The sequence below is a fragment of the Taudactylus pleione genome, unplaced genomic scaffold (genome assembly GCF_031769625.1).
Source record: "Taudactylus pleione unplaced genomic scaffold, aTauple2 ptg000161l, whole genome shotgun sequence".
Lineage (NCBI taxonomy): Eukaryota > Metazoa > Chordata > Amphibia > Anura > Myobatrachidae > Taudactylus > Taudactylus pleione.
In genome coordinates, this window is record NW_028284563.1 from 4,533,866 (window position 1) to 4,545,441 (window position 11,576).

Genomic DNA, 11,576 nt, shown 5'->3' on the forward strand with positions numbered 1-11,576 from the left:
TACAGACGAACACACACACACACAATATGAAATATGCTCTCCTGAAAGATCCCCAGGCAAACGTAGATTGAAAATGCAGATAAACTAGAAAAACAGGAACATGCGCCAATAGTATAGTGTTTAAATTTCTCGTGGGATTCACTTCAGATACTTCAGAAAAATTGTAACACGTCAGAGTTAAATGTAGGTTTGTAGAGGGGAGTTTCCAAATGCATATTTTAAGAATGAGTGTGGCCAGTCCATGAAGGGGGGCATATTAAGTACATAACAAGCTATAGCCTGCCTCATACAAAGTGCACTGTATGCATACGTTAAGACCTTATGTTTCTTCCCTCCGAGAGAAGCCCGGAGAAGAGACGCAGCTGACCACTTCAGGGGCAGGACCAAATGGCGTAAAAGCCCTGTCCAGTGCCCAAAGGGATCAGATGCACCATGGCATAACGCCATGAATTGCAGGCACTTGGGGAAGCTCCGGGGGCTAAAACAGAGCATTAATAATAGAGGTGTGGATCATTAGGTCTACAATAACAATGTTTAGGTAGACAATACAAGTTTGACAGGCAACAGGTCGACGGTCTGAAGGTCGACACACTAAAGGTCGACTGATAAGGTTGACAGGGACAGAATGTCAACAGGGTCATTCGGTCGACACACATATGGTCAACACATGTTTTTTTTTTCTGGTCCTAATCTTAACCCTAACCCTCCCCTTGGTGCCTAACCCTCCCTCCTGGTGCCTAACTCTAACCATCGGAGTAGGTGCCTGACCCTAACCGTTCCTTCTAGTGCCTAACCTTAACCCTCCTGGTGCCTAACCCTCCCTCCTGATGCCTAACCCTGACTGTCGGGGTAAGTGCCTAACCCTAACTTAAAAAAAAAATGTTGACCATTTCTGTGTCGACCTAATGACCCCATCGACCTTCTGTCACTGTTGACCTGCTTATCAGTTGACATTTAGCGTGTCGACCTTCAGACCCTGTCGACCTACTGCCTGTCTAACTTGTATTGTCTACCTAAGCATTGTCTACCTTTTTACTGTAGACCTAATGACCGGATACCTAATAATAGATGGCCTACAGTATCGCTTACCAAACTTCGTCCTCAGGGTCTCCTATAGTGCATGTTTTCCAGATCTACTAGTTGGTGCACAGATGTTGTCACAACACTAGGAGGTGTTAGAGTCTGGTCAGGGTCCCTAGGGTTAGTAGTGGTACCTGGAGTTCTGTGGAAGCTGGCAGGCCTTATTATATTGCTCTTCATGTGGATCTGGAGAACTGGTGTAAGAGGTATAGTGGAAGAGTACTGATATGGCTGTAGTCTGCAGGAAGGTTCTGGCTGATAAGCAGGAGTGAGCAGTAGGAAACTGCAGGAATAACTCATCAGACTGGAACTTGCAGAAGTAAACAGACTTAAACTTGCGTTGAGTAATCAGCTGACTGGGACTATGGGGCCTATTTATCAAAGCTTGATGAGAGTGAAAATTTGGAGATGTAAATCACCAACCAATCAGCTTCTAACTTAGGCCCTCATTCAGAGCCGTTCGCTATTTGCGTTCGTTCGTTCAAAATCAAGGGGTGGCTATTCAAATGATCCGTTCGCACATTGCAGTCTGTTCACACCTCTAAGTCTGAACGAGCGAGCAAAACATATGCTCGTTTATTTGTTAAAAACGCCCCCTGGCCGCTCGCACCATACGTCATGTCCGCTATTTATTAGATTAATCGAGTACATCGAACAGGATATGAACTGCTCGCGATTCTTGGGGTTGGTTTTTTCAACCGCTATTTTGCGAGCAGTTCTGAGTTAAAAAAAACCAAGTGACGTGGTCAATGACGCTGCTGTTGTAATTATGCACACCCATAAAACGCCCGTTTTGACCTTTAAGCACGCCTGCGTTCTGATCTCCACTCCCCGTTTTCAAGCACCTTCCCCTGTTACCACCCACATACGCCTCATTCTGTCACTCAAAATAGCAGGCACTCGCTATATTGCGTACAAACGATTTTCGCCCGCACTGACTGGTCCGCGCATGCGTACTAAAAACCGTACGCATGCGCAGATGTGCGAACATCGCTCGGAACGAGCGTACTGCCGCTAGCGAGTAGCTCTGAATCAGGGCCTTACATTTTATAGGCTGTGTTTGAAAAATGACAGGAGCTGATTGGTTAATACTTTCTCTCTCACAATTTTATCTCTCATCAAGCTTCGATACATAGGCCCCTATAGGAGTTATTAAGCAGACTGGTATTGCAGGAGATAATCAGGAGATAATCAGCAGGCTGGGGGGCCTATTCATCATCGATAAATTGCCCGGTAACCATACGGAAACACTAGTTTATAGCATATTTTCGTTACCAGCCATTAATCATCAGGGGTCCGATAAGACCCCCTGATATTCAGCAAACTCCGGAGTTTGCTCACAAGACCAAGCGCCACCTCTTGCAGAGAGTAAACAGCAGACTGGAGCCAGGTAGTTCATCCACTAGGGGAAGAAGTTGTACTGGCAATGTCTTTTACAGCAGTTGCATCTGGTCTTTATGTCAGGGTAGAAACTAGGATTTTTGTCACTCGGGGCTAGAGAGTAGTTTGGAGCCCTATCTCCCCTCCTCCCCCCCGTGTCTCTGCAGCAGTCTGTGCACCCCTACCCATACCTGAATCTTCTCTTTGCTCCTCCTTCAGCATCGGCGGCAGGCTCCTCACACCCTTTCAGAATAAGTGACTTCACCTTCCTCACCATCACCTTCCTCAGCCACCACCCAGCACCCATCAACTTCCACAGCCACCCCCCAGCCCCCATCACCTTCTTCCTCAGCCAGCCCCCACCACCTTCCTTAGCCAGTTTCCAGTCACTAATGTGGAGACACTAAAACAGTATGTGTAAAACTTTAAGGAATACACTGTAACCCATAGAAACTGGTAAATGTACTATAAATTAAAGATGTGCAGACTCGGATAGGTTCTGATTTTTCCCGCCAAATTTCGGGCCTCAGAAAGAGGCAAAACATCATCTTTCATAGACAAACATCATCTTTCATGGACTTTTGTCCATGAAAGATTATGTTTGTCCATGAAAGATGACATTTTGCCTCTTTCTGAGACCCGAAATTTGGCGGAAAAAATCCGAACTTGGTGGGAAAATCCGAACCGATCTGAGCCTGCAGATCTCTACTATTAATATATCAGTGCCTGAGGACAAAAATAAGGTTCCAGTAACACAGCTCTTCTAATACACCTATACTGTCACCTATACTGTTGGTGCCTATATTGTGATATTGCTTGCTGATATCGTGTATTTAGCTGCCCAAAGCAAACAAGTTAGTAAGCCTACAAGAAAGGCTCAGTATCTGTCATAAGCAGCTAAAGGTGCATACACACTAGACGATATGCTCCCTGAGCGATATCGTCTAGTGTGTCCCCGGCAGGCTGTGCTCAATGTCGTTTATGACATTGAGCACAGCCGCTGAACGATATCATTAACGATATCGTTCAGCGCCGGGCTCTCTCCCCCATTCCCTGACATGCAGCAACCTGACTAGATCGTCAGGTTGGCCTGCATGTCAGCCCGATGAACGATGATGACGAACGACCCGCGGGAACGCGCGTCGTCATCATCGTTCATCTTTTTGGGCTTAAAAATGGACGATAAAGTGGACGACTGAATGATAACGATATCGTTATCGTTCAGTCGTCCACTTTATCGCCCAGTGTGTACGCACCTTAAGTGTTACCCAGCACCCTGTCTCGCTGCTTTAAAAATATTTAAAGCTTTCTAAATAGACTTTGTAAAAACTTGCTTATAACTATGTTTTTGAACTCAAAGCACTATGGTTAGAGGGTGCTAATGTGTACAGTAATGTGACTATACATGTTAAGCTGGTCCCTTAGACGTACGCCCTTTAATTTAAGCGTAGAAATACTCAGTAGCTAGTAAGTGCAATGTAATAGCTAAAGCTAAAGCTATTGCAGCCAGGGGCAGCATCACACCTAGCTGGGCAGGGGTACCCCTTCTATGCAAACACTTGCACATACAATGCTGGGTAACCTGTGAGCTGCTGGCGTAACAACAATGTGTTGCACACATCAGGTAACAATTACCGGTTCCACCACCACACGGCCACCCAGCAGGGTCTCCTTGTCCCGGGCAGCACCATAACCACTGCCCCAGTAATGAAGAGCAAGCTGACCAGGAGAATGCATGGTCTGCGTCCCAAGACTCTGTTCAGCACCCCGCCTACAAGCATCGACAGCGCTGCTGCTCCCACCATGCTGGAGGCCTGCAGCTCTTGCCACAGTGCCAACAGGTTCATATCTTCCTTCAGCAGAGGCATTGCCAAGGACACCACTCCGGTGTCATAGCTGAACAGAAACCCTCCCAGGGCAAAGAAGACGGACACTATGTAGACAACGCTGCAGCACTCCATCAAATCCGTCCAGTTGTGGCCCTGTTTAAGCTAATGCTGCTACAGAACCCTTCCCTGGTGTACGTACATCCGTGCATCTAAATGTGCATGAAGCGAGACGCCCTCTGTCAGCGTCCATAGACGCTGAAACATCGCTTCACTTCATCAAAATTTGCAACCATCAATCGCATCATCGAAATTTGCAACCACATATGGCAGGTGCAACTTCTCCATCTGATTATGGCCTCCTATGTGAGAGGCTCAGCGTCTTTTGTATGCAACTACTTTCCGCGACATACACCTACGACACTCCCTTCAGGCACAGCATCTCTGTGCACCTGTTTCTAGTCATCCCTGTTACCTCCCAGTCACGTCCAGTAACGCCCCTTACATTTCTGCAAGCGTGCGTCCAAATCTGCAGTGCGACTCTGTAGGTACAAAATCAGGGCGCAAGTGCTGCATCCGATATCGCTGCTGCATCCGATTCACAATCAGCCCCACTCTCTGCAAAGTAACAGACTTTAGGTGCAAAAAGTAGTGCATACCTCCCTGCTGGCCCGGATCACTGACCTGGAAAGAGGTGGGGCTTACACGATAATAGGCATGTTATTATTAGTAGGTTTTACTACATAGGGCATAGTAACACCCATTTAAACACCAAGACACCTATCCAGTTTGGTTGAATAGTATGATGTAGAGTCGGGTGGCACTTTCATATTTGCTGGGCAGTACTTGGTGATCGGAAGCACTTGAGCAATAATTTATTGTTATTTTTTTTTAAGAGATATTTAAAGGAATTAGCTAATCAACCTGTCAGCATGAAGACAGGGCTCTTAGGGGTATATCTACTAAAGTGCAGGTTTTTAGAAGTGGAGCTGTTGCCCATAGTGACAACATCACTTCTTGCTATTACCTTCTAGAACAGGAATGGGGAACCTCATGCCCGAGGGCCCCCAGAATCATTTGGTCTGGCCCTCTGAGCTTTTTTCTGCTAGCCTCATCTGGATAGCAGGGTGCCAGGCGGCAGCCAGAATCTATACAGCAGTGCCGCCTGGAGCATCCTTAGGATGCTTCAGACGGTCACACCGCTGCCCTTACAGCTCCCCGGAGCGTCCTCAGGATGCTCCAGACATTGCTGTAATCACTGGTAATTGTGGCCCCGCCCCGACGTGACATCACATGAAGGGGGTGTGGCCTGCCCCAGACCTGCGAATAATGTTAAATATATCAAAATGTCCCTCGGCAGAAAAAAGGTTCCCCATCCCTGTTCTAGAACGTGCTAGATAAATAAATACAATCTTATTGGTTGCTATGGGCAACAACTCCACTTCTATAAACCTGCACTTTAGTAAATATAGCCCTTAGTATCTGTATGGCTGTATTTTCTGTGCCGTTTTTTCTTCACAGATTATATTGAGTAGAAGTGTGCAGCAATGATCCTGATAGGCCTGTCCATGAAAGACGCAGAGCAGTTTCAGTAAGTGGCACTTTGCTGCATATAATCTGGCTCCATATATTGTGGAGTGAGTGACTGACTCATGACAGTGGAATAATACAGAGCAATATCCTTCCATCCCATAGTTTTAGATGTTAAGAAGGATGATTGACATTTTCTAGTCCAGACCAATGGAAAGTGGAAGGAGTGCTTAGTAGACACAGGTACACGCAAGGGATATGTACATGTTTTTCAGTTACAAACCCCTGTGCCAGATATCTCGAGTAAGATTTGGTTGATGGTTTTGCCATCGATGGCAGACTTCAGAAGGAACTTAGCCATCGATGTTAGAGAACGCAGCAATGTTATTTTTTTATCCGGTGCAGGAGGTACAGTGCATAATTCTGCCCCCTGATGCACCCCGCATAGTCCCACTCTCCTTCCCTGATTAGTATGCAGCATCCCAACTCCTACTCAGTCAGTGCATCGATGGGTTCCCAGTCATGGGTTCTTGCCTATGGTGAACCATTCGATGGTCATCCCTACCTTCAGGAAAGAGTGTGCAGATCAGAGAAACATATTAGGGAGTGTTACTAGGCTCTGCACTAGGCTGTCTGTACTAGGCTCTGCACTAGGCTGTCTGTACTAGGCTCTGCACTAGGCTGTCTGTACTAGGCTCTGCACTAGGCTGTCTGTACTAGGCTCTGCATTTGCATAGAAAGTGTGATACTGCTAACCAGTTTCCAAAAATCATACTCACATTTTCATTCTTGTATATTTTAAGTATACAGTTAAATGTATTTCCGTAGCCATGGCCAGCTTGTAATCGAGCCTGTAAAATAAACACGATAGAAGTGATTATTTGTTTCGACTTTTCAAACATCTGCTCGGAATATGTGTGAGAGAGTCTGGGAGGGGAGTTACAAAGTACTATGCTACTCTCAGCAACAATTATTACGCATCTCACTGCTAAATCCTATTCATTGCAATGTTGTGTTAGAATGATTTAGATGTGGTTACAATGAATAAGGAGTGAGCTTTCCCTGCACGGTTGGAAGTCAGTAGTTTTTCATATCATAAGCAAATTAAACTAAATCCAGCTGTGAAAATGAAAAATCAGTTGATCTGAGTTAAATGAGGAGGACATAGCGCTACCAATATTTTTTGTTATGTGATATTATTATTATTATTATTATTAGTAACAGTTTCTTACATAGCGCAACATATTCTGTTGCGCTTCACAATTGGAAACATTAATAGAACAAAACTGGGTAATAACAGACAGACATAGAGGTAGGAAGACCCTGCTCACAAGCTTACAATCTATAGGGAACGTCAGAATATTACCTGTGAATGAGGTCTGGATACTGGACCTTGCAGGGGCTTTTATTGCCAAATAGTGTGCAGTCGTAGGGTCTGATGCCTTAGTGGAAGTTGTGTTTACGGCAGTGGCATCACTAGAGGGTGCGGACCACACCATGGACCTTATTCAGAGGCGGCCGTACGGTCTACGACCGCACGGCCGCCTCGATGTTTGGCCAGTGCGCATGCGCACGAGGGAGCCGGCTCCCTCGTGCGCATGCGTGAGACCCGCTACGACCGACAGCGCTTGTTGTAGCGGGTCTCTTTCCAAAGGGGTTGAGCTGTCGATGTTGATTGACAGCTCGCCCCATTTGGAAGGCAGGCCGGGGGGATGGCAGCCCAAATGGAGGCGTTCCCATGGGAACGCCTACCGTTTGGGGGAGGCCCCACTGACATCACAAGTGATGTCAGTGGAGAGCTTCCGGCTCTGACAGAGCCAGAAGCTCTCCGGGGCTTACAACAAGTGAGACCCTACCCTAGGGTCTCGTCGTAAGCCCCGATGGTCGCGATGGTCTATGACCATCGCGACCATCACCCGAGCGGTCGTTAGAGCTCTGGGTGTAAACCCACAGCCTAACGACCGCAACAGAGGCGGGCGGTCAGGATGCAAGTGGCCACCCAGTTTCTGAGCGACTGCTTGCATCCTCCGACCGCCTCTGAATGAGGTCCTATGTGTCACCTTCCGAGGGGGTGACACCAAAATGTCACCATTCTCCTTAGTGACCGGGAGTTGGGCGGCTCACACTAACATCACAGTGCAGCGCCTGGCTCCCGGTCAATGCAGGTCTCTGAGGGCAGCCTGGCATCTCTGGAAGTGCCCAGAGTAATGAGACCGGGAGGGGTGTGCTGCGAGGCCATACCCTCTTTTCTGACACACAGTGCAACGGGGCACTTTACTGTGATGTCAGTGAACATACCGCCCTGCAGTGGGGCGGGGGGGGTGATGGCGCTATACGCGCTGAAACACAAGATCATAGCCCCGCCCCCTGCTTCACAATGCCGATAATCTTGATATTGTGTAGCAGGGGCAGGGCCACAATGATGTGATCATGTGGTCATGCCCCCTGCCCCACCCCCTAAAGACGGGTAATGTTCCCAGGCACACACCCCCCGCCATGCTGACCTGGCTGCACCCTCCCGGTGAGGGCAGCCGGAATGACGGCCAGCATGATATGACGTCTCGGAAATGGCCTGAGAAAGAGGACCGGATATGGTATGACAATAACATGGTGAAGGATAAAAAATAATTGCTCCAAGTATAACTGCTTCAACACAGGGGTGTATCTATAATGGGTGCAGGGTGTGCGGGGAACACGGGCTCCTGGGTCCAGAGTCTATAACTCCGGCGCTGGCCATGCACAAATCAGTGCGCTGCCGGGCGGAGAGAAGGGGGCCCATGTCGGAGACTGCACTCGGGCCCCCTCCTCTCTAGAAACGCCCCTGCTTCAACAGGATCGTATATATATATATTTATATATATATGTATATGTGTCAAAAACTTTTCTCTTAGCACAGTTACTCATCTGTAAACAATTTGTAGAAATAAAAGCCTTTTTAACAAAAAAGGCGAAAACAATCAAACAAGTAGTAATACAAAGCATAGAGATAAATAGTGTATCATTTAAATATACCTTAACTGTGTCCAAAGGATATCCTACAATAACACTGGCTGCCCCTAGAGAGGGAAAAGACTGGAATTAAAGTGTGTTACATAACAGTAAATAAAGCATGGCACATAAGTCCTTTATATCGCAAGTATAGTGTTTCATACATAACGCAGGGTTGACAAATGATCACTGGAATTTGTTATGTTTTTTTTTTTTTTTAATTCTTGTATCTATTGTACCTCACACTTTCAATAATAACATAAAAAAATACATTCAAAGAGATGTAAAATATAAATCACATACCTCCGAGGCAACCAGCTATAAAATCATTGGCTTGTACCCTGCCCATAATGAATTTCGGGTCCTCTAATTACTCTCTGCTGCCCATAGAGCATTCTTCAGAGACAGCTCCATGGACTGATTCTGAAAGTGTATTTGCTTTCTTCCAGTCCAAAGGTTTTAATGTACAAAACAAATTTGCTGCGCTGGCAGATGAAGCAGTATTTTGTGTCATCTGCTTTAACATACTTGTCTACTTTTGGAAAAGCATTTCAGGGAGATTGTGAAAGTGACACCTATGAGTGTTAAAGTGGACGTGTACTGGTCAGTGTGAAAGGCGTGTACAGCTCCGCCTGCGAGGCATGTCTTAAAATTGACTTAATCCAACTAGAAACGAGCCCCAAAGCTGTTACATAGTTTGGCAGAGATCTGCTTGTTGATAAAAAAACACACAGATGATTTTAATTCTTCTTTTACTTACATGTGGTTCCATATAAGTGGCCACAAGAAACCTTAAATGAAAAGTTATGTAGGCATAGGGATCATTATGGGAGTCTATGTACTAAGCCTTGGAGAGAGACAACGTAGACAGAGATAAAGTACCAACCAATCAGCTCCTGGTGCAGGGACCAAGGGGGCCCACACCAGGAGCTGATTTATTCAATACTTACCTCTCGGGAGACCCACATCAGCGTGGCAGCACTGTAAAAATCACCGGCAAACTGGCGCAGCGGCCATTTTCCCAGCGTTTTGCGCATGCGCAGTAGTGAAATCTCCGGGGACCTGTGCATACGCAGTAGACACCTACCGCCAAGTGTCAGTATCCTAACCTTGTCGGGATGCCGGGTTGGGATTTTGACCACCGGCATCCCGTACCCATCCTGCAATCAGGGAGATTGCTAGGGGTAAATTTACTAAAGGGAGAGTTTTTAGATGTGGAGATGTTGCCCAGAGCAACCAATCAGATTCTACTTAACACGTAACCTGCACTTTCTAGAAGATAATCGCTAGGTTGCTACGGGCAACATCACTTCTAAAATAAACTCTTCAGGGAGATTGCTACTATTGAATGCAGTCTCCCTTACATTCAGGGACAGTTGGAAGCCCCTGTACTGTCAGTTTTAGTTCACGACTGTCTACTTTTCCCCTTACTGTATATTAACACGAGTATTTTCCTTTTGGAGTTGAGGTAAGGTAAGTGACTGTTTTTCTGTCCAGGCAAAGTTAAAGTATTATATGTTTAGCAGATGAACACATTTTATATTTTGTTACAAAAACAAAATTGCACAACGCTCCATGGAATTTGTTTTCTTCCAAATAACCGCAATGAATCATTTACAGTATACAACGGTACAGATGCTTATTCCTCCTTTCGGTTTATAATTTATTAACTAAACGTAACTTTTGTGATGAACGTCTTGTCTGTTTTATTGGCAGAAAAGCTCAATGTACGAATGTTATGTTGCTAAAATAAAATAACTATTAACTAAACTGAACTTTTGTCTTATTGCTTTATTGTTAGAGAAAAGGGTTATTATCACCTACTGGGGACAGCACCGAAGAAGCACTGATTTCTCTTGCCGTGGTCCCTCCCTTATTGCAGTTTTTACGGCGTCCCCATGAGTCTGAATCGGTGTATGAAGTGCTATGATGCAGAGGACGCGGTTTTTTTATCACGCCAAGTTCTGCGACTTTGAGATAAAGGCCCTGATTCAGAGCCGGATGCTCTGACCAGAGCGCTCGCTCTGAATCAAGGCCCTCCTCCATTAAAATGGAGCGTCCTCCTGGACGCTCGTATAGCTGTGGGTCACCACCCACAGCATATACGAGCGTCCAACAAGATGGTCGCGATGGTCTTGACCATCACGACCATCGGACTTGCGAGTGAAACCCTGTGGTCGGGTTTCTCAACCACAAGCCCTGGAGTGATTTTGGCACTATCAGAGCCAAAATCACTCCCACTGACATCACTAGTGATGTCAGTGGGGCCGGCTTCAGACGGTAGGCCTTCCCATGGGAACGCCTCCGTCTGGCCACCACGCCCCCGGCACGCCCATCAAAGGGGGCGTGCTGTCAATCAACATCGACAGCACGCCCCCTTTGGTGCGAGACCCGGAGCGATGGAAAGTCCTTCGCTTGCCGGGTCTCGCGCATGCGCACGATGGAGCTCCCTCCGTCGTGCGCATGCGCAGTGGGGAACATCGGCCCACTTGCGAGCGTACTGCCGCTCGTGAGTGGGTCTGAATGACCCCCAAAGTGCCAATCAATCAGCTCCGAACTGTCATTTTTCAAACACAGCCTGTAAAGTGACAGTTGGGAGCCGATTGGTTGGTTCTTTACCTCTGCCCACTTTATTTCTCTCCAAAGCTTAGTACATAGACCCCTAATTCCTGTGCGGTTAACGTTGCAGCCCAGCGTCTCTGGTACATTGTGAGCGGCTTTTCTCTGAGTCTGTGAGTCAAATAAGATGCAAAATTTTAAGAAAAAGATGGT

At 46.6% G+C, this 11,576-nt stretch overlaps 1 protein-coding gene across 1 annotated transcript in view; it reads right to left on the minus strand.

Annotated features, from left to right (window-relative positions):
• Positions 1–9,347, minus strand: part of SLC25A48 (solute carrier family 25 member 48) — a 42,763-nt gene extending 33,416 nt beyond the window's left edge. Inside the window, exons 1-3 of the mRNA XM_088475036.1 lie at positions 9,108–9,347; positions 8,829–8,872; positions 6,596–6,667 (exon numbers count right to left, since the gene is read on the minus strand). Of these exons, the coding sequence (XP_088331162.1) occupies positions 6,596–6,667; positions 8,829–8,872; positions 9,108–9,153 (162 nt within the window). The 5' untranslated portion in view covers positions 9,154–9,347. The remainder of the gene's footprint in view (positions 1–6,595; positions 6,668–8,828; positions 8,873–9,107) is intronic.
• Positions 9,348–11,576: the final 2,229 nt, after the last annotated feature.